This window comes from Scomber scombrus, chromosome 16, assembly GCF_963691925.1.
Source record: "Scomber scombrus chromosome 16, fScoSco1.1, whole genome shotgun sequence".
NCBI classification, from domain to species: Eukaryota; Metazoa; Chordata; class Actinopteri; order Scombriformes; family Scombridae; genus Scomber; species Scomber scombrus.
This window is the reverse complement of record NC_084985.1, coordinates 21,062,136-21,089,661: the sequence shown is the minus strand read 5'-3', so window position 1 is coordinate 21,089,661 and position 27,526 is coordinate 21,062,136. Positions and strand designations below refer to the sequence as shown.

Genomic DNA, 27,526 nt, shown 5'->3' with positions numbered 1-27,526 from the left:
AAACATACAACTTTATTTTTATGGTATTTTTTTTCCTTCTATTTCATAGTTACTTGTTTTTAATTTAACTTGTGAATTTTAATATAGGTAGAGGCCCTGTATAAGCCCTTTTGGGTTTCTTGCCGCTACCTTGCACCTTTCTTTTGTTGTTATTTCTTTATCTTTTTGTCTTATTATTGGGCAAAAATAAAAACTTCAAACTTCAAAAATGAACAAAGTGCAATTTCACTAATCTCGCAGCTAAAAATTCCTTTTAAATACGAAATGATTGTTGCTCTTTCAAACTGACCATAAACATCAATATCACCTTTGTTTTTTGTTTTTGTTTTTTACAAAGATAATAAAGGTTTTACATCAATCTGAATCTGTTTAATAGTCACTCTCCTAAACTTGCTGATGACCAACTATAGCCTAGGCTAGTTTTTGATCTGGACCTGGTCTTATTGTGGTCTGGATCAGTTAGGTGGAAACCCCCCTTTTTTTCCATAAATAGCATAGCCTAAAGGTTTCATCATTTTCAGACTTTAAATGAGTCACTGGGGTCTCCTTTGTAATCTTGGCAGATGTCCAAGTAAGTGTGGTAGGTTTTTAAAAAATGTGTATCTGGACCTGATGTAACGTTGTCTGGATTTATTTTACCATTACATAAGTAAAATAATGTTTCGCAAATGTTAACGTGGGTTTGAATAGCGTTAAGGCTACGATGTCTTACACCTTTTTCCCACAGGTGTAAATATCAATATGTATGTTTCCCCTTAACTTTCCCCTTAAGCCCGACTCGGAAGCAGACTTGCGCGCCTATATTAACGGTAACGATATGAAACCCTTTCACAGGATATGAACATTATTTCTATAGTCGCTGCTTCTTGTTGTGACCGTGAACATAACTGGGTCATTATACTGGGAATGGCGCAATCCAGGATACATCTTTCCTAAGAAATGATCCTATCTCTCCTCATACAGCACTTTGATGAAAGTCAATGGATGATGTGTGATAAGCACGAGCAGCCGCAGCAGCTCTAACCTCACGCGCTTGAGGGCGGGGTTTAAAATGGCGTGAATGGCACGTTGAAGAAAAAAAAGGGGGCGGTTTTCGTCTTCAAATTACTACATCCACCCATTCTCTCAACACATCTTCTCGGTGTAGGCTATACGACGAACAGACTGTGACGTGTGGTTTTTTGGGTGCTTTTCCTTTCAACGTTATCGGAAGACTATTTTAATTCTTCTACATATTTTTGGTGAATTGAACTAAAGAATCCAGCTTCTCTGCTATGGCAAAAGGAGAGGGAGGCGAACAATACTCCAACGCCAGTTTGTTGAATAAACCGGTCAGCGAGGATGGCATCAAGCTGTCCAGAAAGGTGAGTTTCATTCACGAATTGAACAATACATTTAAAATGATTATCGACTGTTCACAGTGGTCACAGAACGAGGAACCAGAAGCTGGAGGGTAGCTTGAACATTTGAATGAACAGAGCAGCACGCCGGTAAAAATATGTGTCAGGATGTGAGTCATAAAACCTACAAAGGAGATAAGCGACACACCTATCAATAGTTTCTCAACACAATGAATGAAAAAAATTAAGGAAAAAATGCATTTACATAACCAATTTCAGTGAACAAATAATACTTTTGAATCCCTAGCCAACTACTTCCTTTCAACTTCAGTATCTTAAAATAGCAAATTTTTAAAAAAGAGGCTTTTAAACGGTGTGAGACGCGGTTAAACAGTAAGTTTAAGTCATATTTTAGTGCTTGCTAGGCTGTTATATTAGGAGCTATTCTTTGCACTAGATACCCTTAACGGCTGCAGCTAAATTTAAATCCCGAAAAATGCCACTCTCCTTTCTCTCTTTGAGCTAAATATATGGTCATGAAGCCTCTGACATAAGTCGCTTTCATTATCCATACAAAGGTCTCCACTGTGAAAGTCAATGAAAATGTGTAATTATAAACGTGAGAGTCGTAAAAAAAAGGGCTAGGGTGTTGTCCATTGATAAGAAAATGAGATATCCTGGTTTGCATCCCTCATATCACTTTATGTGGCAGTCGGTAGCAGTTGTGGTGCGTTCACTGTACCGCCACAAGCCCGTATTGATGTAGCGAGTGATTTTAACGCTTTCACTTGTCGGTGTGTGTATAAATGAAACAAATAAGATATACCCGCAACAAAAACACACGTTGATTATTTTTAGTGTTAGGTCGACTCTGTTTTCAGAAACGAGGTGACACAGTGCTTTACATTGTAGTAGCATAAAGGGGAGGAAAACATTTGTACTAGCTTGTTAATTCGTGTTCGTTATGAATCAACATATACCCTTTTTTTTTTATTTCTAATATGTTTTTCGTGGGATAATTGTTCCAAAACCGCGTCTAAATGAGCAAAGAATACCCCTTAAATTGGTATATTGTATGCATTTTTAGTGACAGCTCCTATATTTCCGATATCTTGAATGCGGCATGAAACCCCCACTAGAGGCGACGTGTCAAACAGACGAAGCAGACAGAGGATATTTCGCCTAAATCCCACCCAAAACCAGACGTTTTTCTGCTTGCCAGAGGTAATTGAGGTGCACCACCAACGTGTTGTACATCAATTAATTGCAAACAGCAAATTGAAATGATTTAGCAATGTTTGAATATGTCAAAAAAGCCACCTGTTCTGGCTTGTTCCTTTTGACTCCACGCATGTAATCAGTACACACTGGTGACATATCACTACTGGCTGCACTGATAGCAGAAATAGTAGCCTGTGAGGAAGTAATAGAAGGCAGTTTTCCATGCACTATAGCTGAGTGGGTTTCCTCATCACATACAAGTATTTTTGTGCAGAGAACACATTTCTGCTCTGCTGTAACTGATGTCATTAGGATGCATACGAAAAAAAGAGCATTTTAAAGTGAGATTGCGTCAGAGGAGTGACATGAATACACTGTCACACCAACCCATGAGTATGTGCACTCACTGCAATGTCATGTTAAGACTTAGGAGTGGCAGAAATGTATGTATAGGAGAAAGAAATCCGATTGGCTTCCCATGCTCTGTCACCTCTAAATGTATCGAAGAAACTGCCTGTCATTGTCAGACATATACAACACTAATACAGGCCAGTTTACTGCGGTCTCTGTATCACACCGTATGGTCAAGTTTGATCCTTGTGGTCAGCACCATAGAGACCTGACCTAAATCACCAGGTAGCCTCAGCCGTTGTAATGCCAGCCATTGTGCTCAGTCCCAAACATTTAAATAAGTGCGCCTTTGTTTTTAAAAGGGGCTGGTATCTCATTTCAGTGTTTTGTCACCTAAACAAATGCCGAGGTTGGGTGTATCAACAGGACAGAAGCTGCGTTGTGTTGTGTAGTGGCCTGATGTAAGATCAAGGCAGTCAGTGTTCATTTTCTTCTCATGCATATCAATGACAGGCTGGAGGAGTACCAAAATGTGCCCACAGTTGAAGGTCATTTTCAAGAGCTGGTGGCATGATCCTGAAGCAGGTTTTTTTTGTTTTTTTTTGTCTGAGGATATTAAAAGTCTCATACATTCATTTCCTCATGCAGCAGCAGTGATGAAAGATTCTTTGACCGGCTGACATGAGGGGCATATTAGACACAGCCTTTTCTATTGGCCAGGGAGGAGGGTGTGTTATATTGCCCCTTCTGACGAACCCACTGTGGCCAGAGCACCGGTCAAACTGGCAGCCGTCCCTTGTGGATGCTAAGCCAGTTCAAGCTGCAGACAAAGCAGTGTCACCCTGGCCTGTTTTTTTTAGTGTGTGTTACGTCACAGTGTTGTCATGCCTGGACTCTAATTAACAGAGATTTGTGCTGCTGTTGGAATCTGTCAGCTGTTTTTAGAGCATGTCAGGCTGAGAAAATTATTACATCTACAGTGCAGAAAAACAGAGCAGAATGACCACTTGTTAGAAAAAGCAAAGGATGCTTATTTCCCAGTGGCTGTCCTCGCCTGATATCTGCCAAAACGCTACATCATGGTTAGCCTCTCGCCAGCTGAGCTCTCTGGCTCGAAAGTGGCGATTAACAATTTAGGCCACATTCTTTTCGAGTAGCTGGGAAATGTCATTGTTTTAATCCGACTATAGGTAGGAAGAAGGCGAGACTGAAGATTGAAGCAATGACGGGTTGAATATTCTCGAGAAAGCAATTGATAAAGCTGCCTATTTATAAACCAGGGGGACTATAAGTGTATACTGAATCTCTGTTAGGATTAAGTTGCTGTTGTTGACACGGCAGAATAGAGCCCACCTAGAATTACACTGGCTAATTAGAGCCTGAAAATCTTTGTGGACAGCTGTGAAAACTTAGTCTTAAGGACACTTTATTTAAAAGTAGGTTAATGCTGAATGTGTAAAAAGTTTCAATTATGCTCCTTGACTAACTGTTTTTTTTCCCCTCTCTCCTTTTCTTTTGCTTGTGTTCCCGCAGCATGAGCATAGGAACAGGTTGTCCGTCTGCAACAAGCTATGCTACGCAATCGGTGGAGCGCCCTACCAGATCACAGGATGCGCCCTCGGCTTCTTTCTGCAGATCTATCTGCTGGACGTAGCGCAGGTGAGAAAGTTCACGAACCCAGCGGCCTGTCTCGACCTCTCCAGTGTTACTTTTATTACGCAAATCTAAATATAGACAACCTGACGCACTTTAAGGAGCACCTTACGTATTGGATTGGAACATCTCGTCTGTGCTTTCCCCACAGTATGTGAAATGGCATTTATAGTCTAAAGGGCAAGAACTTGCACACAGTCCCCTCCTGTGCCCTTTTTTAAAAAGCACCTCCTCATAATTGGAAGACATTGTGACCGCCAAAGCTGACCAACAAAGAGAGTGATTGTCCTGGTAGAAAAATGAAGAGGTGGGGGGAAAAAAGTTTCTGAGAGTCCACGATGGGCGACACTGTAACATCAAAAGGCTTACAGGGGCTCATTCTGTAGAAGAAAAAAAAAAATAGGGGAGGGGGGCAGCACAATGAGGAGGGGATGGCTTTAATGGGCTCTGACACTAATCTGATGGTCAAGGCCAAGACGGCGTGTAAGTCAAACGGCCTCCCAGGGTTTAGCTTTGTGCGGCCACCGGGGCCGTTGATTAAGAGTCTATTGGATGACACAGCATGGCGCAGATTGTACAGTCAGTAGAGGAGCATCCGTCTCTTTCGTTTCCTCCTCTGCGCGGCGCAGGATGAAGAGCAGACGCGCTGAGCAGCCAAGCGCCACTTTCACTGTTTGACTTGATTCTGGCTACATGCTGCCTCTTGACTAATTCCTTAGGAAATGCTGACAAGGAAGAAAAGATCACTCACTAATTATAGTTATAATTTCCCCTATAAATGTATATGTGTTCTTCTAAAAAAATAAAGTAAAGACATAAATAAATAAGATAAATTAATCACTACTCTCTGTTAGGTCCCATTTTTAAAGCTACACACTCTTTCGTCAGTTAGAGCTCCTGGGCCACAGGATTTGTCCATTGTGTCAGCTTTAGCCACATTGAGTCACCCTGAGGTGGATGCTGGTGGTAGTTATATTACGGTAGCAGGTGTGCACAGGAAATGCTGTTTCTCGTAACGTATTAGGCAATAACCTAATAACCTCTCTACATGTTCAGTCACAGCCGTTGTTCTAATCTTTGCATCTCTTCTTTTCCTAGCTGGATCCCTTCTACGCCTCCATCATCTTGTTCGTGGGCCGGGCCTGGGACGCCGTAACGGACCCCACAGTGGGCTTTCTGGTCTCCCGAAGCCCCTGGACGCGTGTTGGACGCATGCTGCCATGGTAGGTCTACTTCCAAGCAGGAATTTGGGCTTTATCCCTTTTTTTTAAATTAATTTTTTTTAAAGTAAATATATGCTTTCTTCTCCTCCAGCTCTATTGTTCAGATCTCAGCCAAATAGGAGTAGATAAAAGTGCCAGAATTAACTCGAAGCACTTATCCCCATATTTGGTTCTGGAAATCTTCCACTGGAAGCTCAGCTGACTTCAGACTCGATGAATCAGTGGTGTGAGTGAGGCGTTTCCAACCATACCATGTTAACGTGTCACTGTTTTGAGGCGGTGCTTTGTGTTTTTTAAATCACCACCGGACTCCTTTTTTTCACAAGAGCGGTCACGCTGATGCAATTTCTGCCGTACTACGTCCTCATTGCCTAAACATGCGTATATATGCACATTCAAGCCTCCCCCTTCCCCCGTCCTCCCCTCTCCCTTGCTCTCTCTTCAACACGCACACACACACTCACACACACACACACACACACACACACACACACACACACACACACACACACACACACACACACACACACACACACACACACACGCCTACTCCCACTCCCACTCCCACTCCCAAGTGCTCCTATGCATACTGGCCATTAGACATTCCGGTGAAAAATGCCAAAGCCACATAGTAAAGACGCTGAGGCTTTTTTTTTTCTTAAACTAAACAAGGGAGGTCCTGCAGGTGCTGGTCTTGCACATTTCCCACAGCATGGCTTTTGGCATGTTATTGATAAATATAGCTCCTGCCTGCTACTGAGCGCACCAGTCTCAGCAACCCGTCTCCCCTTTTTTATATGAGAAATTCCTCAAGAAGATTGATAGGCTCTGATAGCTCTAAGTATTGGATTTGTGTTATTGGTAGAAACTGACCCTCAGACTTTTTTTACAGGGACACTTAACACTAAACATTAAACATTATTATACTTGGCCTGTTTTTCTAGTTCAACTTTCAATATGAGCTGTACAACTTCCTCATTGGCGTGGGTGGAAATGAACTGGTTCTGCAGCTCTTGTCACGTTTGTGGCGGAGCTGCAGCAAGCGAGCAGGAGGTCTATAGTTCTTCAGGCCTTATTCACGTAAAAGGTTACTGACCTCTTTTTCTTTTAACCGCTACATCTCCTCCCCCCACCCCCCACACACACACACACACACATCCCCGCCTCTCAATATCTGAACAACCCTACGTGGGTTCATCCCTAGAGTTATCTTGTACGTTTTCCCATCATTGTGAGAAATCACATACCCTCCTGGAGGTGGGTGGGTGTCTGATGGGGTATAAGTGACAGTATTATGCAAGTGAAATTGGGTGTAAGGTGACAGGGGAGTGGGGGGTAGCTGGTTATAGATGCGGCTGCCATACCCCTGTCAACACTGACGATGTTTTACAGCTACAGTCCTCCGCTAGTATGGAACATGAGGTACTTTTTGCGGGTGCGTGGAAGGACCGTAATGGGCCAGCGAAAAAAAGGTGGAAAGGTGACTGAGGAAACAGAATGAGGGCGAGAGATCTCAAAGGGCAGCTACATAATGAGCACCACAGGGAGCTCAAACAGGGAGCTGATTTACCCCTGTGTGTGTGCCTGCTTGATTACAAAAAAAAAAAAATCATATCCTACATTACTCAGGAAATGTCTCAAGAAAGGGCACAGCTGGGAGATGAACCCCAGTCGTGCAGCCCCCCCCCTCTTGGGTTTCCTTCCGTTAAAACACTCCTTTGGGTGCACCTCCAGTGAGATGATGCGCATAATTAATTTACAACACAAAGGAATGATCATCCTGTTTGGTGGCAGTGGCTTAAACGTACAGTCTCTCTGGAAATTAAGTGGAATTTGCAGTCAGAATTAGCTGTAATAGCAAGTTTGGACAGTGACATTCATATTAACAGCCACATAGCAGCATGCTTTTTAAAGGTTCCTACATGAGTGTCATATATTCAACTGTAAAACTTATCTTTTTTTTGTATTCTCTGCACAGTCCAATGTTAAAATGATGTGTTTCATGTACAATTTTGGTCATTTTGTTTATGCATACATCATCTTAATGAACCTTAATTGAAAGGAGGTGCCAGAGGGGGGTTAGGTTACCATGTCATTATTGTGATTTTCATCGAGTTGCTGACGTTTCAAGTCTCTTTTTAAAAAAAATAAATAAAAAAAAAGTGGGTCACACTGGATGCTGCTTGTGCTGTGCACGAGAGATCTCAACCATTTGTTGTCAGAGATAGGGTGTGGTTGTTGGATGGGGGGAGAAAAGGGAGGAAGGGGGTGTCGTAGGAGCAAGAGGAGGATGGAGGAATGATCGCCATGTTCAGTCACATTAAGTTCAGTCCGAGCTGTAAAGACATGAGAAGACGAGCTCTGCGGTCCGAGGAAAGGCGGCAAAGCAGCTCTATCTTTAAAAGCTCTGTGTTTGAAGAGCAGGGGGGAGGGGAGGGGAAAGTCAGCCGGGCTCCTCATTGGTCCAGCCCACAACACACCACCAGAATGAGCCAATGGCGTGGCAGCAGTAAGGGTGTGAGAGCCCAGATAGGATTTTTTTAAGACTCGCTGAGGAATCCGGGAGGTTACTACAGTTCACTCAGCAAAGCGAGAGCAGAATGAGCCTCAGTGTTGCTGCAGAGCCACCGAGCAGTCACAAGTGACCGGCTGCCGGCTTCCTGCTATTTCCTAAACATGCATTTAAATGAATTTCTGTAGACTCTGACTGTTTAGTATCCAGATATTTCTGTTTTTCCCCACTGATATGAATATTTTTTAAATTTTCTGTAATTTCTTAAGCAGCTTCTAAAGTAGCCAAACATGAAGGGAATGACTCAAAATCATAATATTTGGCAAGTTTTTATCTCTTTTTTGCAGCTGTTTAAACACCAAACACAATGACGGCTGTTATATAACTGTACGTTTTTTGCAGTTGTCAAACTGACCGACCGTCACCTTCTACCTTACCTTGTCACCACTCTTTAGTCAGCACAGCTATTTCAGATTTTAAATTTGATTCCAGGAGAGGCATCAGGCTACTACTTATATGGTGTGCTGTGTAACTGGCACCGTGCGAGTGTTGGTTTAACCTTACAAACTGCTCAAGTAAAGCTCACACTCCTTTTAAAAGACTCAGCAAACGTCAAGAGAGTCAGAACCTTTTTATTGTAGGACGTTTGAATATTATAACAAGGTGCCTCGCCTAATTTTCAAGGTGTTGTAGTGTGTATTCATAACAATGCATTCTTAAGCGTCAAGTCACCTGCACCTGCATGCTCCCACCGTGACTCCACACAGGAGTCAAGTTAATCAGATCACATGTGCTGCCCCTCTTAACATTTCCCTCATGCCCATACTGCGCATCAGTGTGTCTCATGGGGAGTCTGACATCAGCTGTTTATATTTTCGTCACTGCTATGGCGAGAAGTTGCATCACCGCGATGCTTGAGGTCATATCCTGTCTGATAATGTCGAATCGCCTGATGTACAATGCGCGTAGCATTTCCTGCAACAGAACAGACACACCAGCAGGATGTACACACAAGCCACACTGCTGTTTCCAGAGGTGTGGTTTAACTCACTGTCTGATATCTGATTGGAGAGTTTTGATCTGACCATAGGAAGAATACAAACAGAGGCAGGAAGCGACCAAAGGAAGCACTCTTGCTGGAATTCTGCAGTGATTTTCCTTATAAAATGACATCATGGTGTGAATAAACGGGATGTTACTCATGTGAGGAGGAGGGCAGGACAGCACTGATGTGTTTACAATATCAAAAAAACATTTGAACTCCCTTTTCTTACACTGGCACGCATACAATCACCTCATTGAGCCTCTATTATATAACAGGTTGTTTCATGGAAAGAAATAAGGAAAGAAGACTGAATGTTGAATCATTTGTATTTGTATTGAATTGCTTTAAGAAAAACACTTTTAAAGAACTTGAATCACATAATTTAGTATTGTTTAAGTTATAGAAATTGAATTGTGAGAGTTGAATGTGTGTATCAATACAGTTTCAGAGCAACTGAATTCAATTTCATAATATTACATTGAGTTTTAAGTTTGTTGGAATTCACTTCCGAACTAATACAATCAATTTCAAATTACATTGTTCAAGATTCATTTTTTTTAATGCAGTTATTCAAGTTGAGCACTTAGCATTTAAATATAAAAGACTCACATGCAGTTTCTATAGCCACATAATTTGCTTTTGTTCGGCAACATTCCCCCTCCAGTGAGGTCCCCACGTGAACTTCAGATCCAGCTATACTTGAAGCTCAACCTGTTTCTTGTGTGTGTACAAAGGGAACACTATGTCCCTGTTAATGAGAGTCACCCCGAGATGGTTAACAAAGTATCACACCAAACAACCCCCAGCTGAGGAGAAGTTGGCACACACTAAATGAAAGAGGCACTGTGAGCAATGAGCGGCCTCCTCTCTCTTCATGAAGGCTGGTAGTGTTTACGATGTTCACACTTGGTTGAGTTCACGTTTTCGTCCACTCTTGTTGATGTTTTTGTTTTTGTTGTGCCCCCCCTTCCCCTCCTCTTCCTCTCCTCTATCCCATCCATCCTGTCTATCTGTAGGATTGTGCTCTCAACCCCTCTGGCTGTGCTTTCCTATTTCCTCTTATGGTACGTGCCTCCCTTCGAGGACGGCAAAGTCATCTGGTACCTCTTCTTCTACTGCCTCTTCCAGTCTCTTCAAACTGTGAGTATAACACACACCCATAAACACACACACACCTAATTAATACCTGAAATACCAGATCATGGAAGAGGTTTCACAATGAAATTCAGACGAAGAGGAACGTTACACCCTTTCACCTCTTTACTTTATTGTATGAAAACAAAGGTTATTATGGTGTTAGTGTGGAGTAACTTTTTAATTGTGAAGCTTTTTTATTTAAGCTGAATGATCAACAAATGTTGTAGCAATATTTGCAAACTAGTTGCAGAACATTTCAATAAAAGAGACGCCTCTGCAAGACCCAAAAAGTGAAGGGAAAAGCTGTTTCTTGTCAGATTTTTTACACCCCTTTTCTTTTCTTTTTTTTGGGGGGTTTTAGTGCTTCCATGTGCCGTACTCCGCCCTCACCATGTTCATCAGCTCGGAGCAGAAAGAGAGGGATTCAGCCACCGCATACAGTGAGTATCATATCATCAGTCTCCTGGGGGAGGGAGGGGTGAAAAAAAAGGTGCGTCATCTCCTAACGAAACATTATTGATCTGTCCTCCAATCAGGGATGACAGTGGAGGTTCTGGGCACCGTGGTAGGTACAGCCATCCAGGGTCAGATCGTGGGCATGGCCAACGCACCCTGCCTCCCGGGACCCGGCGACATCTTACTAAACCCGAACAACAATACCACCGAACTCAACGACACAGAGCCCGTCATCTCCCTGGAACACACGGTAAACACACTTGTATTTATTACTCAGGCAAATGCTGATTTTAACTAAGTAGAAGTAGAATTCAGAATAAAAGTGTTTTTGCTCATTTTCCCTTTCTTCTTTCGTTCCCCCCTGCAGAGAGCGGCTTACATGATTTCCTCCGGCATCATCTGCTCAATCTATGTCCTCTGTGCCATCGTTCTTTTCTTCGGCGTGAGAGAGCAAAAAGGTGAGAGTCCATGTCTCAATTGAGGTTAATTTGCATCATCAGAGGGAAAACTGTTGAATATGAACCTTTGCCTTTCATGTGTCATCTAGTATCACATAAAAACAGCTCCTTACATCTAATTTTTTTAACTTATTAATAAATAAATCAGCATTTGGCGGGAACACTACATAGTCATAAATTCCTAACTTTAGTCACTATCAAACATCCCCCAGACAAAGTTTCAGTTTCTGATTGGACGGAGTCGAGCAAGTCTTTCATGTGGCATAGGTGTCATCTGTGTTTCTAGTCTAAACCAATAGGGGCGCAGAGTTATAGCTGCATGTTAAGGTGTGACAGTGGGCTGACAGTGAGCTGACATCATGCGGCGAGGCTTTGGTTAAATCAGAGACCTCGTGACCAGCTATGAGACTAATAGATGTGTTTGTCGAGAGCATGAAAGGCAGCTGTTGATGTAAAATGAATAAAGGCAGTAGGCCAATAAGGAATAAGAGATGTCATTTTGCATCATTTTTTCTTTTCCCTTTTTTATCCTTCCAGATTCTGGCCGTCACAAGTCAGAACCCATGGGTTTCTGCCAGGGGATTAAGCTGGTGATGGGACACGGACCCTATGCCAAACTGGTCATGGTCTTCCTCTTTACCTCACTAGGTTTCATGGTGCGTATAGAGACGCACACACTTATATTTCAGACTTCTAGGAAATGTAGTTTCCTGTTTTCAGGCAAGAAAACTCTTTCAGCTTATATTTGTTTCTTGTGATGTCATTTGTTGGGAGTTCCCCTTCAGTGTGTGTGTGTGTGTGTGTGCCATAACATTTCACAGAGCTTTCTCTTTGTTTCGCAGCTCCTGGAGGGAAACTTCGCTCTGTTCTGCAGCTCCACGCTGGGCTTCAGAAACGACTTCCAGAATATTCTGCTGGCCATCATGGTGAGTACACGCACAGGTGGCATTTTCAGACACACAGATAGGTGCGCTGTTGCCATAGCAATGCATACAAAACCCCGAGCAGCCCATTTCAGTAGAATAAGTTAAGCCATTAGCTTCAGAGTGCAGACAAAAGCTTCCCTCCCAGGACGAACACATAAATTGTCTTCAAATACAAGGCCAGTCTGCGCTCCATTAGAGAGCAATGTCTCCTGGTGGCCCATTTCCATGATGTGTTACTTGTCTCCCAGAATGCCATCCCATTCCCACAGACAGTGAAGACGCCACTGCCACACTTGGCTACAAGAAACCTCATCTCAACTGTTTATCTGTTCACTTGGCCTCCTTTTTTCCCCCCAATATATATAAACCTGTATCCATAGACACTTCCATATCTAAGAGCCAATCAGCCATCAGGTCCTGACAGGTTTCAAACCCATTAATCCATAGATGTGCCTACAGTTGGCACGTACAGCAGAACTGTACAGGGTGAGAAAGTACAGGTTAGTGAGGTTGAAAAGATTACACGCTTTGATCCTTTACTTTATGGAAAGGATTATGGAGCCAATGAGGTACTTTTGATTAAACGTACATTTATTTAGCGAAATGACTTTTTTTTTTTTTTTTTTAAAGATTTAACACCTTAAGCTTTGAGAGAAACTGCCCCGTATGAGGCGATCCTAATCCTCACCTCCAGTAATTTGAGGAGATGTTATTAGACGTTTATTAGAACACTGAGATGAAGTCAAACAAATGAAAATGTGTGTTTTATACAGGAGCAGTGGCTCAATCTTAATCTAACAACTCTGATTGGTTGTCAGTAACTGGATGGGCATGGTGACGTTCAGATGATATGAAACGCCATGTGAGAGCAAGCGAGAGTTCATCAAATGACAACAGACAAAAAGAGCCTTGTCTGTACTTCTTGCTAATGCTAATGTGATGCACATTGCAAAAAGCATGCTGTGTGGCACATTGTACTCTAGCTGTGCTGCAGTGCTGCAAATTAACTAATTGGGCCAGAGAGTTTTATGTGAGAAGAGTGGACATTGAGGTCAGCTGTGTAAAAAGTGTTTCATCATGTCAGATAAGAAGATAAACTGGTTATAAGTGGTACTGACTGATAATGATTTCAGTGTAACAGACTGATAAGGCCAATGAACAGACGATTGTGTCTGGCAGTGGTGGTTTTGGTGACTAAGTTCAGATTCAGTTCAAGCACATGCACACACACACACTTGCATGCAAATAAGGAAATTCACAATTACTCACAGTGAGAAACCACATGAAACAGCACAAATTCACACAGCGGAGTAACTAACAGACGGATGACTGCGCAGTGAGACAGGACAGATGTGATGATGTGTGGGTTCGCTCTGTCTCTCCAAGCTTAGTATTTCACTCTCATCCATTCAAAAAGGTGGAAAAATACTGTTGCAACATAGCTGTTTGTGTTATCTTTTACTTTAGTCAAACACAGAGGGATCAGAGGTCACAATGATCTGACCGAGCCCTTCTCTCAGCCCGTAGAGTCAGAGTGTCACCCCTGTGGATCTTTGCATCACAGGGTGTTCTGAGAAGAGCAGCGGATGCCATATTGTCTTCCGTCTTCACTGTTTGTGTTTGGAGGACAGTAAAGCTCAAATGTGCTTCTGCATCACCATGGTTCAAGTCATTTTAAAAGCCCCAAATGGAAGCTGAAGAATTTTGAGAATGCAATTAATAATTTTTTACTATTATATAAAGTTTCACAGAGGGTCCTCTCTTGTTGCTTCTATAAAATAACGTAAACCTGTAATAGAAGACACCTGTTTGGACGTTGGGTTTTTTTCTGTGTGTCCAAACAAAACAGGTGGTTAACCAGACTTGGAATGTTTTTTTTCTCCCCTCAGCTCTCCGCTACTCTGGCCATCCCCTTCTGGCAGTGGTTTCTGACTCGCTTTGGGAAAAAGACGGCGGTTTACGCTGGCACCCTGGTAAGGCCCGCAGTCAAATCCGCACACCACTTCTAAGTCAAGAGAAACCTGTAAGATTGACAGGAATGAAGTGATTCTCTGTCAGTTTGTAGGGAGGAGAGAAAAAAAGGCTGTAGTGGGGAAGTGAATCTCTTGAGGGACAGCTGGTGTTGTGTGTGTGCATTAGTGATCTAATGTGTTTCTGCTCTTTTACAGTCTGTGGTTCCCTTCATGATCCTGGTGGTGTGTTTTAAGAGCAACCTGATTGTCACCTACATTGTCTCCTTCGCCGCTGGGGTCGGAGTAGCTGCGGCCTTCCTGTTGCCATGGTGAGACTCCTGCTTGACCCACTGAGGACTTTCTTACATACTTGTATATAAAAAAATAAACATTTCTGACTGAAGCTTTTTCATCTTTTCAGGTCAATGCTGCCTGACGTCGTCGACGATTTCCAAGTGCTGAACCCCGGATCCATCGGCCACGAGGCCCTCTTCTATTCCTTCTACGTCTTCTTCACCAAGTTCGCTTCTGGAGTCTCCCTCGGCATCTCCACTCTCAGTTTAGAGTAAGTTTAAAAAGTTTCTGTAGGTCTTTCGAGTGTTTTACATTTTTTTTATTTTTTAACTGCACTAAGACACAATAAAGAAAAGTCATGAATGAGGCTAATCCAAATCTCCAAGCACCCTAATCCCTTATCAAAGCAAGGAAATTCCTTCCCTTTCACTTTAAATTAGATTAAATAGAGTAAGGCTGTAGTATGTGTGCATGCATCACATGACGGACTTTACAGCAGAGAGTTGGCCTTTGATCAGTGATGCAGAGGGAGGTTGTATCTGTAAATCTGAATCCTCTACCGTATAGATAGTATAAAGATGTTGTTCTCCAAGTGTTGTCAGCTTTCTAACTATATATATTTTTTTCCTTTTTTTTAAAATTTAGTTTTGCAGGTTACATCAGTCGAGGTTGCACCCAACCAGAGGCGGTGCATGTAACCTTGAAAGTGCTTGTATCCGCCGCCCCCATTGTTCTCATTATAATCGGCCTCATCATATTGTACACTTATCCAATCGATGAGGAGAGGAGGCAAGGCAACCGCAAACTACTACAGGAACTGAGGTGAGGATCTGCAGATTGAACATGTTTTATGTTTACATGTCCGTGAAACAAAACTCCAACTAAAGACCCTCTTTCTTTCTCTTTCCTGCAGGGACAGCGAGGCAGATTCTGAAACAGACTCTACAGAACTGGCCATCATGATCTAAGCACATCTTTACAGACCCCCACGGACCAATCGAGCGAATCGACTGGCACTTTGCACTGGGCGGGACCAATGGATCTGAGCCCGTCGGATCGTACAAACACTGCCTTGTCCAATCACATTGCTGCTGTCCATCATCTACACAAAAAAAAACAACCTGACGGGCCTTTCTGAAAACTCTCTATCCTCGCCTTTTGTATCGGTGTTGTTTTTTCCCCCCAGCATGATACACACCACTCTCCTTGTTCGGCTCAAGTCAGATCTCAAAAGCCTTACTTTTTTGGGACATGTTATTTTTGAGTACTGCAGGTTTTTTGTGTTTGTTTTTTAAAGGTTGGTCTTGTTACTCAGTTGAAATTGCACAAAAACCATGAAATGTGATGAGAGTAGTAGGGGACGAGTTTGAGTCCACACTGCCATTTTATTGGTGCTACTCACTTGGAGCTGAACAGTTCCCGTCCTCGTACAGACAACGAGCGTTAATGACCACGAGCACTGCGCTGATAGATCCGTTAACATCGCGAGAAACCTGAACTCTTAGCGAAAAAACGCCTTAAATTGAGCTCCTCTTTTTGGAGGGGGGGGTTGATAATGTCCAAACTGACAACCCGCAGCTTGAGTCAGTCACTTGCTCTCGAGTCATTGACTTGATGTGTATTTTTGAGTATTGTTTAAATGTGTTTTGTACTTTTTACAATTTTCTCCTCATAGTTTACTAAAAGCAGTCAGCCTGATTGTTGCCACATCCCACTGGCTTTTCTTGGGAGTAATGTTAGCGATATTGGAACAAGTGGCCAAAACGGTAACAGCAGTGCTCTAAAGGGCTCTTTCTTTTTTTTTTTCTTTAAAAAAAAAAAAAAAGTTTTCCACCATTATACTGAAACCACTACAATAGTAAAAGTTTGCACAGATAACTGCAATGTTTATCCATCATTTACATTATTTATAGGACAGTTACTGTAGACAGGAAGAGCCTCTATTCTCTAAACGCTCTCATCCACTCATTACCGAGCAAAACGGTGACTACAGCCAGGACTAATTTAGCGATATCATTATTTAAATATTTATTAGTTTTGATTTTACTGGGTTGTTTTTTTTTTCTTTTGAATTCTTGTTGTCCAGGAAAGTCATACTACTTCCAGTATTTAAATCTATTTAAGGTTGTTCCCACAAGAATGATCCATTTTTCACAAGTGGTGAAAATGGGTAGGGCGGTCAAATTTTTTAAACATTCACACGCCTTTTAATGCATGCTGTCATCGCTAACGTCTTTGCTCCATATGCATTGGAAAAGGGAAGCTTGTAATCGTTTTAAAAAAACAAACAAACTGGAAGATGGTGAAGTCAACTTGTTGTGGTCTTCCTGAATGTTTTTTTTCTTTTTCTTTTTCTTTGTACATAAGGGTGTAAATTGAAGGAACAACTGAGGTGCTTTGTGATCATCTCAATCCCTGTCATGAGAATAAGGGTTGACATAGTTCATATCCATTGATATGGAAATGTGTACAGTCAGTGTCATATGTTATACATACTGCTACATCTTCGACGTGTTGTTTCTGACAACTAGGATGCTGATGTGAAAAGTTTCATCTTATTTTTCTTTTTTGTTAAGTTCTATTGTTGAGATTCTTCACATCGCTACTAAGAGGCCACCACTGTGCCCTGTTCACCCACTAAAACCTGTAATATTGTAATAATGTACATCCTGTAAATCTCATTCTGTTTTATTTTGCCATTGTCGTGTCCTTCACGGATCTATCAGTGAACGTCCCTCATATCTATTGAGGCTGTAGCCAAATGTGTGAGCTTTAATCCCACAGGGACACACAGACGCCTTGTGTACACGCCTCCTGTGCATATGTATATATTGTATGTAAACTTGTAAATAACTTTGATATTTGTGGCTGCAAAAGTGAAATGAACTTATGTACACTGTACTGTAGTTATTTAAAGAAAACAGTTAAGAATGAAGAGATATTGTTAATAAATACTAATGGGTAAGTGTACTGTGAATTGTGTCGTCAGAACATTTGTTACTTTAAATATGTCACACGCATAAGCTAATTTAAGCAATACCAATTCAATTATAGATATTTTTATATAGTTTACTGACATACCTTCACATCACAGCATCATGTGAATAATTAGCCATACATGAGTAAACAATGGATGAAGTCTCACGTTTTAAGACACTTTATGTATATATAACCTTCTTTAAAATGTGTTTTCTTCCTCTCATAAGGTTTTTGCAACTATGAAACTTAAAATGTCAGCAGGTTTGAAAACATAACCATGAAACAGGATTATAATTAGAACACACTTGTGTCAGTGGATTTTCCAAACACAAACACAAATAAACATGTGAATACGTTTTTTTTTTAAAGGCATACATAGGTCAAGTGTTAACATGTAGCTTAGTTTCACCTTGCCTTTGAAACATTACCTTACAGTGGCTCACATGTTGAACATAGTGACAGTTAGTATTCATGGTCCACTACTGCCATCTGGTGTTTGAGGTTTGTTAATAAAATTTAAAATTTTTAAAAAAGTGTTAATGACAAAGATTACACTACCTGTTGTTCCTGTTTTATAGCTTATAATTATAATTAATATAATATATATTAATATATTTCAAATTGTGACACACTTGACTTGGAAAAATGGTAAATTAGATGACATCACATCCATCCAGTGTGTGTTCAGGCTGGGATTTTAGTGGTTTGTTGTGTGACGCAAATTCAGTCACAGATAATTTGTGAATTTATTTTGAAATTTAGCAATTTACTGTTTAACTGTGTTGTTGAGGTTTTTCTTTTAAGCTCCCTCTCACAGTGCTATCTTGAATGTCTCTAAACTGTCAATTGCTCCTCTCAATATAAGGTTTTGTATCCAGAAGTTGGGTTCCCCTGCCTGGAGCCCAACTTCTGGTTCGAAAACCTACAGACAAACAAATTGTGACCCTTACCTTACCCCTGACTGGGAGAACATTGACAGTGGTGCACCATAGTTTTGGAACATTATCTCTATCTGATGTATCCTCTGTCATGTAATGTAAAATTACTTCATTGGTATAATAAATAAAAACAGTTTTTGTTTAAATGTTCTATTTTATTTTGTTATTTAGGGAAAATCCCATTGAGATTAAAAATCTCTTATACAAACAAACAATATAAAAAGCAAGTATGAACTTATAAAATCATGAATAAAATATTAATCCAGCCTTAATACTAGAACTGGTGTGGTGTGTTGTGAAATAAAAGAGAAAGGAAGACACAGTTTACACTAGACTGCAAAAAAGACAAACAAATCTTGGGAGACCATAAACCTCCAGAATGGAATAATTGTTGTTAGAGGCCCGAGAGGCAGACGGTGAACTGTCTGGGGACACGAAGCAGTTTCGGTCTTTCATTTAGCTACACAAATCTCAATTTAAATGATTCCTTAAAATGGAATTTGAGACACTAATAGTTAGTTAGTGGTCACACAGTGAATGCATATTCAAAAAAAGTCAATCCTTATGAATTTACCATGAAGTGTCTGAGTCTCTTGGTGTATAATTGAATCACACCGTCTATTGTGTGCATTGAACGTGATGGAAACAGGGCACATACACAATGCACAATGTGGTGGAGTGTGTGTGTGTGTGTGTGTGTGTGTGTGTGTGTGTGTGTGTGTGTGTGTGTGTGTGTGTGTGTGTGTGTGTGTGTGTGTGTGTGTGTGTGTGTGTCTGAAGGGGTTCAATGGCATTTATTGTGTTTTGCACTGGAGCCCTCCTCAGGCCTATCTGGGATGAAAAGTAAAGTGAATTCCATGTGAGCACATATAACTCATTACTGCTGACACTTAAAAAACAAAACAAAGATAAATCATTTTACCTACCTGTCACACTCAATTACTACATACTGCCATCGGTGCTTGCCACCAGTAGAAAACATCATAGCCAGTCGGCACACATTTCACTCCCTTACAGAAACATCATTGTTATGGACTCGATTGCTTTCCCCTCTGGAGTCTAGCTGAGTCGATAGCAGAGCTGAAGCTAGCCGCTGATGCAACACACTGACAGGCCGGCTTTCCTCACTCTCTCCTCTCTGTAACAAGTCACGTTTTCAGGTAATTCAGTGGGTTTGTGAAGCCTTTCCCGACTCTATGTTAGACTGATATTGCTGTTAGATGAAGCTAAATACGTCGATAGTAAATATTGTCGCAGTTTAAACCTGAAACATCTCAGGAGCTCACATAGCTGTTAGCTGCACATGGTTCTGTCGCTAGCTGCTGAGCTGATTCATTCATTATCAGCGTGACGGCAATGACGAGCAGCTTATTTTTTTGAGCGTATTAGTATAATTAAGATAACTGAATAGCCTGTGGTTGACATAGAGGAAATATGGTAAACACATACTGTTAGCTAAGGTTAGCTGGTAGCTTCCCTGCCTACTCACTTGAAGCTAAACCAGTTTATCCAGTTTAAGTTAACTTCCTGGGTTACAACATGCTTAGTAATACATCTTAATAACAGATATGGTCTCCTGATAAATACGGCATGTACGTAATTAACTTCAGCTCAGCTGAAGTTAATTTTTCACTAATGTAACATGGTAGAATATATTCCTGCTTGTTGACGCCCACAGTGATGTTTTTAATAGGAAAGATTAAATTAGGAAAGAGGCTAGTCAGCTTTAAGTGATGACGTGTTACCGCGCTATATGAATATACAGCTGCAGTAGTTTGATATTTATATCTAATAGTATTTTCTGTCTTTCTCATTCAATAGCTCGTATTTTACAGTTGGTTTCTGTTTGATACTCCTACATGTTTATTTTTATACACTCACTGGCTTCTTCATTAGGTACACCTGTGCAATCTAATTCAATCCAATGCAACAGCTCTGCTATAATTTACATTCATGAAGCTTGTACGTTTTCAGTTTTTGTTGACATTGTCAAAAAGGTGATAATTATTGAGGTCATACTGAGTGATGGTGGTGTATTAGGCTGCATTGTATTGTATGGTGTTACATATAATTTGTCCACTCTATTAAAATACATGAGGGGGGCCATATATTAGTAACACCAGTCAATATAATGCACTCCAGAATGCCTACATCACTTAATACGACCTCAGTAAAGCATAAAGTAGAATTGTCACTTTATTGACAGTGTTAACAAAAACTGAAAATGTATAAACTTTAAAAAAGAGAGAATTAAAAGCAGAGCTGTTGTATTGGATTGCATTAAATTGCACAGGTGTAGCCGGTGACTGTATCTCTGATTGTCGTGGTTGGGGACACATCCTCAATTTTGTTGTCATCGATTATTAAAATAAAGCTCTCTTGAATCTCTTGAATCTGTCGCTGCCCATCATTCTTAACTAATACTTGAAACTTTACTTCTGTCCTCTCAGTCAGAAGGCCCTGCGCCATGGCAGATCAGCTATGCCCAGATGAAAAGTTACACCTCATCACAAGGAACCTCCAGGTGGGACACACACACACACACACACACACACACACACACACACACACACACACACACACACACTCACTCACTCACTCACTCACTCACTCACTCACTCACTCACTCACTCACTCACTCACTCACTCACTCACTCACTCACTCACTCACACTTTCACACAATGACTAAAACCCTCCTGCAGGCTGGACTCATGAATTCCTGGTTGTGTGTATTGCAGGAGGTCCTTGGAGAGGAGAAGCTGAAGCAAGTTCTTCAGGAGAGGGAGCTGAAGGTGTACTGGGGCACAGCAACCACTGGAAAACCCCACGTTGCTTACTTTGTCCCCATGTCCAAGATTGCAGACTTCCTCAAGGCCGGATGTGAGGTGAGTCTTGTCTGTTCCTCTGTTTTCCTTGTTTGAGTTTGACATTTGATTTAATCTGTATTTCGCATTTACTCAAAGCTGTACTTATGAGTGGCTCATATGTTGGTTTTTTTTTTGCCTTTTTCCTCAGGTCACTATTCTGTTTGCAGACTTGCACGCCTACCTAGACAACATGAAGGCTCCCTGGGAGCTGCTGGAGCTCAGGGTGAAGTACTATGAACAGGTCATCAAGGCCATGTTGGAGAGCCTCGGTGTTCCGCTGGATAAGCTCAAGTTTGTCAAAGGAACAAATTTCCAGCTCAGCAGGTCAGTTGTATGTCTGGGCTGACTTCACTGTCAGATTTATGTATTCTATAATATACAGTAGTTAACTATTAATCTGAAGAAAATACCTAAACGGTATTTTTTTAAAAAGAAGCTTTAAAGCCAAAATCTGCTGAGCAGCAGCACAGCACCCTCTGCTGCCATAAGTGAGAATTACAGGATGCTGGCACATTTAATTCTGTTTATAACAAAGAGGCTAAAAATCTGTCAAGTGTGACTAAACATTTTGTTTGGTCTCACTGGTGCGCCTAAAGTTTCTCTGCTCTGTTCCTATTTGTACTTTCAGATATCAGCTTAATTTACTGTTTACTGATCGCTTTCAGCTGTATCAGAGCTGTGTTCAGTTACTGCTGATGAAAACATTTCTATGAGTGTGTGTGGATGGTTCTTCAGCTACTAAGTGAGTAATACTGCTGAGCTGACTCCCTTCAGTGAATTACAACAACTTGTTATCTCAACAAAATGTAACAAAATACATTATAGCAACCACCACATTATATTTTCCGCAGTGTGTGAAGATGATGCGGATCGTAATGTAAATCTGGCAGTATAATGCTAGCTGTTAGCAACTACATTTTAGCACACAGCTGCTATGGGTGCAGATGTTGATGATCACAAAAATAAGATCAGCCTGTTTGTACTTGATCTCTTCCTGTCTGCAGTGTTTATAACTGATCCACTGAAAAAATAGCTCCAAATATCTCCAAGTCTTGTTGTGTCAACATGTCTTTATTGAAGAATAGCACCACAAACAAAGCTGTGCTAACGAAGCTCCATGAACTCGGCGATAAACACATTTCATTTCCATTTCAAGTTCCTCACCATTAAAGCCTTCTGTCAGTGTGTCAGGGGAAAGTTTTTAACATAAAGCAGCAGTAGCAGGAACTAGAGTTACATCCAGGTAACTACTATTTCTCACAGTAGCTAACATCAGCTCAGCTCAAGTTACACAGTGTAAGAACAGGCATTGTGGGTGCAGAGTGGGAATGAAAGAGGTGCCATTCTCCCCATTTCAAGTCATTGCACCATCATAATGATTTTTAAAGCTGTTTTTTTTAGGTCAAATAGTTGCACAGTGTTGCATTAATCTCCTCTTCTCATGTGTGTCAGAGAGTACACTCTGGATGTGTACCGCCTGTCCTCCATGGTGACAGAACACGACGCCAAGAAGGCTGGAGCTGAGGTGGTCAAACAGGTGGAGCATCCTCTGCTGAGTGGTCTGCTGTACCCTGGACTACAGGTAATAAAACTATAGTAGTATCAACAGCAGATGCACAACCTGCCAAACTAAAACATTAATTACATTAAATAGCATAAAATTAATTATATGATTCCAACTAAATGTCCATTGGTAGTGATAGAAAAAACTCTAAATATAGTAAAAGCTGTTGTTGTCATGGGATGTGATACAGAGTTCAACCTGACATTTATATATATATATATATATATATATATATATATATATATATATATATATATATATATATATATATATATATATATATATATTTGAACCTTGCCATTATGTGTGATTGGAGTTGTAAGTATAGTTTGTCTTCATCCTCAGGCTCTGGATGAGGAGTACCTGAAGGTGGACGCTCAGTTTGGAGGAGTTGACCAGAGAAAGATTTTCACTCTGGCAGAGAAGGTACCATCAGTCTGTTTCTTTGTCTTCACACATATTTAATATTTATTTATTTTCACCCTCTCTCTCTCTCCCTCTTTTTTGTACACGTGTAGACACCACAGCATGGTATGTAATGGGATATCAACTGTGACTGTATCATTTCATTTGTCTGCAGTACCTGCCCTCTCTTGGCTATGCTAAGCGCGCCCATCTGATGAACCCAATGGTACCAGGACTGACAGGTGCCAAGATGAGTTCCTCAGAAGAAGTATGCTTTCACATTTATTATTTGTCAGAGAAAATCAAAAATAAACCAGTCTGCATTTGTATTAACATGTAATCTCTGCAGCTTGTGCCCAGTTTTCATTTTATTATCTGTTTGTGGCGGCAGGAGTCAAAGATCGATCTACTGGACTCAAAAGCAGACGTGAAGAAGAAGCTGAAGAAGGCTTTCTGTGAGCCAGGCAACATCCAGAACAACGGAGTCCTCTCCTTTGTCAAATATGTCGTCTTCCCTCTACGCGGAGGTAAAAACTCACCCTTTACTTTCCTTCTGTTATCTTCTGTTTCCCACCACTTGTAAACAGAATGCAAAAGTAGGTGATATTTGAGATGACTGTGTGGTTTCTTTCTCTTAGATTTCTCCATCAAAAGAGACCCCAAGTGGGGAGGAGACAAAATCTACTCTGTGTTTGAAGAGGTGGAGAAGGACTTTGCTGAAGAGGTAAATTATATAAACACTGGTTTATTTCAAGATTGAAACCGCCACCTTAACTACACCCTTTCACCTCTAAGATATAGTTGGCCTCCTTTTCTTTTCATGTTCTACTCTGATTGTTGAATCTCTTTGTCAGCTGATTCACCCAGGAGACCTGAAGGCCTCAGTGGAAGAAGCACTCAACCAACTGCTGGATCCAATCAGAAAGAAGTTTGAGACACCTGAGCTCCGCAAACTCACCAACTCTGCCTACCCCGACCCCTCAAAGACAAGTCAGTCCTCATTGTCTGTGACAGGGTTTGCATTTAATGGGATGACAGTTAGCTTCATGTGAGACTCACCATCATTTGTGTTTGTTTGAGATCAGAAGGAGCAGGAAAGGGTGCCAAGGCTGGAGGAGGAGGAGGAGGAGGTGGAGGAGCACAGGATGATGAGCTGGCACCCTCCAGACTGGACATCCGGGTGGGCAAGATCGTCAGTGTGGAGAAGGTAGGACTTCAATATACCACTCACCTGTAAAGCTGCAGGTTCTTTGCATCAGAATAGAATTTGTCCCTAAAATGAACTCTTTAAAGAAAAATGTAATGTGATCTCCTGAAAAATGTTGTTACCCATGTGTATTCTAGCTCTTTCTCTCTGTTCACGTCTTTGTTTGCTGCCCAATCTTCCAGCATCCAGACGCCGATTCTCTGTACCTGGAGAAGATTGACGTAGGAGAGGCAGAGCCAAGGACGGTAGTCAGCGGACTGGTGGCCTATATCTCACAGGAGGACTTGCAGGACAGAAATGTGCTGGTGCTGTGCAATCTGAAACCCCAGAAGATGCGTGGGATTGAATCTCAAGCAATGCTGCTATGTGCCTCTATGTGAGTTTCATTCCCAGCTTAGCACAAGCAAATACACACCCGACACATCTCCGTTTCCTCCGTTAATCCTTCTGTTCTTTGTGTTCTGGCTGGTCTCTAGTGAAGGGGAGCCCAGGAGGGTGGAGCCTCTCGATCCTCCGGAGGGGTCATCGCCAGGGGAACGGGTCTTTGTGGAGGGGTATGAGACAGGCAAACCAGACGACAAACTCAACCCAAAGAAGAAGGTGTGGGAGAAACTACAGGTATGTTTCAGCCAGGTTTTACTCTTACGCTGCTGTTGAAATCAGATCTCTAATTTAATGAATATTGGAGTAAATCTTGTAAAGTAATAACTGATGATTTGATCTGTCCTCTCCCAGGTCGACCTGAAGATATCAGACGAGTGTGTAGCTCAGTGGCAAGACAAGCAGCTGATGACCAAAATAGGACAGATCACATGTAAGACACTGAAAGGAGGCAACATCAGTTAAATACTCAGACATGACCTTCACCACTGACGCTGCTCCTGCGGGCCACATCACAACAACAATACTTTCATCAACAAGTTGACATGGCAATGACTGTCAAACTTCATTGGGATGTTTCTTGGCAGATGACGGGACATTACTGCAAAAAGTCTCAGATGCTTTGGACTGACTTAGACAAATTGGTTTATCTCCTTTGGCATTATTAGGAAAAAAGTGCATAATTCCTAAAATCAAGAGCCATTCACAACAAATATATCAATATTGAAACTGTACTTGCAAAGAGAAATGTGACCCACTATGATTCATTACTGTTTATTTACCAGGCATAGTACTGTGCTATTGACACACTTAACTCTACCAATGTCTGCATTCTTAAATGTTGCTGTACTGGTTGACACATTCCTGGAAGTAGCTGATAAGGAATATCTCAGGTGTCTAAAAAGGGAATGAATGTTTCAGTACTCTTCCTGGTTAAAATGACACTGTGTTGTTTGCCTTCATGGTAAATGTCAGTAGCCACTGTGCCAAATTCCACTAATAACAATGGTTTCCAGGACAGACATCTGATGTGTATGAAAATCAACAAGCCTTGTACTATAGGACGGTTGCATTGGGAAGTAGTGTTGTACAGAAATCAATATTCAGACATTAACTGTCTTCATCAAATAATCATCTCTAATATGAAATAAACGCTGGATAAAGTCTGTGGTCTGCAGGAATTAAATCTTTTTGTGTTGGTCGTTAGAGGCATGTAAAATAATTGGTCTAAGTAACAAGATATGACAATTCTATTCAATTGATATCTGTACTACATCTGAAAATAATCAATGCAGAACACTGTTTTTTATACACTTAAATTTTATTTATAGAAGTAATAACTGTACATACATAATTCTATATAATCATAAAAATGTCTATTTTTGACCCACGAAGAGTCAGTATAATTCATTCACCAATGATTTTGCTGGGGAAAGCATTTTGTGCAAATAGTGATGAGCTGGAATTTCCAACAAACACACTTGGGCCAAAGATTTTAGATATGGAGAAAGAGATCAATTCACATTTAATAAAAAAAACTGACCTCACACTAAGTCTACTCCAGTGTATCAATCATCCAGGGCCAATCTTCACAGCCCTAAAAGTGGTTTTAGATGAAATAGATTCTTAAATATTTCATATTTGGTAGGAAAAGGTGACTGGACAGTGCTACTAGTGGAAACAACCACACATAAATAAATAGGATACTCGTGTTATTTGTTTTTAAAAAATATCTCTCGGCATGTGTTTGGTTGAGCTTTACTATACCAAGAAACAGATATTCTCCAGAAGCATCTAATTGACATGTTAACAGTTTCTGCAATCTTTTCGTAAGTCATTTATCATCTGTAGCTTTACAAAAGTGCCTCTGTCCTAACTGACAAAACTGACATCCCTTTTTTCAATTACTACTCCACATACAGTATATCTATCCACACAGTGAAAAGCAGGACTGAAAATGAGTATGACAATTTGTTTTTACTCAGATCTCTAAGCAAAGAAAGTGATAAAATGCTGATTTGTCCTGTAGTGGATGTCATTGTCAGTATTTGCTGACAGCTTTATTAGTCCCCATGAGAATTATGCATTATATTACAATAGGGAGAAAAAAAGACCTAACGGATAATAAATCTCTGTACAGAAATGCTTTGCTAAGACGTATCCTTTTTCTCTGAGCTGCAGTGACCACTACCTAATTCAGCCTCTGGAAGGCGATCTGTTACAAGCCAAATATTTACATTTCAGCTGATGTACACCATTTCATCCTGAGGGGCCTTAATAAGAGAGAAACTATAGCTTAGAAAAATACTCCAGAATAAAGCTATCATTACAAAGTGGGAGCTACGCATTGTTTTTTTGCATAAATATATAGGAAGGCCATTACAGGCTAAGGCTTTTGGAGAAGACATAACACACAACACTCAGACAGTTGAGTTCAGTCTCATTAATCAATATCAGTCTTTGCAGTGAGTTGTCCTTTTTCTTGCTTGTGGTCTCTTTCTTCTGGCATGAGCCTTTTCCTTTGTTAATTACCACAAAGTCTTTCAAAACAGTGTTTCAATTGTGTCCGCTGTCACTCTTGTAGCTAGAAGGGGAAGACAAGAGGAGGGTAGACAT

At 41.0% G+C, this 27,526-nt stretch overlaps 3 protein-coding genes across 3 annotated transcripts in view; 2 read left to right on the top strand and 1 right to left on the bottom strand.

Moving 5' to 3' along the window:
- Nucleotides 1-1,145: 1,145 nt before the first annotated feature.
- On the top strand, nt 1,146-17,545 carry mfsd2ab (MFSD2 lysolipid transporter A, lysophospholipid b). Its single transcript, XM_062436290.1, has 14 exons — nt 1,146-1,364; nt 4,446-4,571; nt 5,664-5,788; nt 10,362-10,485; nt 10,844-10,922; nt 11,019-11,188; nt 11,306-11,396; nt 11,934-12,052; nt 12,239-12,322; nt 14,212-14,295; nt 14,491-14,603; nt 14,696-14,839; nt 15,214-15,390; nt 15,482-17,545. Exons 1-14 carry the CDS (start codon nt 1,275-1,277, stop codon nt 15,534-15,536), a joined length of 1,581 nt encoding a protein of 526 aa, XP_062292274.1. The 5' UTR covers nt 1,146-1,274; the 3' UTR covers nt 15,537-17,545.
- Nucleotides 17,546-19,581: 2,036 nt separating this feature from the next.
- On the top strand, nt 19,582-26,076 carry yars1 (tyrosyl-tRNA synthetase 1). Its single transcript, XM_062436289.1, has 14 exons — nt 19,582-19,645; nt 20,936-21,009; nt 21,225-21,371; nt 21,502-21,677; nt 22,806-22,935; nt 23,263-23,343; nt 23,498-23,590; nt 23,714-23,849; nt 23,961-24,046; nt 24,177-24,312; nt 24,408-24,529; nt 24,712-24,905; nt 25,006-25,147; nt 25,265-26,076. The coding sequence occupies exons 2-14, from the start codon at nt 20,953-20,955 to the stop codon at nt 25,373-25,375; spliced, it is 1,611 nt and encodes a 536-aa protein (XP_062292273.1). The 5' UTR covers nt 19,582-19,645; nt 20,936-20,952; the 3' UTR covers nt 25,376-26,076.
- Nucleotides 26,077-26,912: 836 nt separating this feature from the next.
- The window catches only part of nhsl3 (NHS like 3), a 37,666-nt gene continuing 37,052 nt past the window's right edge, over nt 26,913-27,526 (bottom strand). Inside the window, exon 10 of the mRNA XM_062436011.1 lies at nt 26,913-27,494. Coding sequence (XP_062291995.1) covers nt 27,454-27,494 — 41 coding nt within the window. The 3' untranslated portion in view covers nt 26,913-27,453. The remainder of the gene's footprint in view (nt 27,495-27,526) is intronic.

What these genes read in the sequence shown, in the direction of transcription:
- yars1 (XM_062436289.1), top strand. Translation starts at nt 20,953, where the DNA reads ATGGCAGATCAGCTATGCCCAGATGAAAAGTTACACCTCATCACAAGG. An exon ending in AGAAGGACTTTGCTGAAGAG is followed by an intron (nt 24,047 to 24,176) that starts GTAAATTATATA and finishes TCTCTTTGTCAG; the next exon opens with CTGATTCACCCAGGAGACCT. An exon ending in ATGCTGCTATGTGCCTCTAT is followed by an intron (nt 24,906 to 25,005) that starts GTGAGTTTCATT and finishes GCTGGTCTCTAG; the next exon opens with TGAAGGGGAGCCCAGGAGGG.
- mfsd2ab (XM_062436290.1), top strand. Translation starts at nt 1,275, where the DNA reads ATGGCAAAAGGAGAGGGAGGCGAACAATACTCCAACGCCAGTTTGTTG. An exon ending in GTTGGACGCATGCTGCCATG is followed by an intron (nt 5,789 to 10,361) that starts GTAGGTCTACTT and finishes GTCTATCTGTAG; the next exon opens with GATTGTGCTCTCAACCCCTC. An exon ending in GGATTCAGCCACCGCATACA is followed by an intron (nt 10,923 to 11,018) that starts GTGAGTATCATA and finishes TCCTCCAATCAG; the next exon opens with GGATGACAGTGGAGGTTCTG.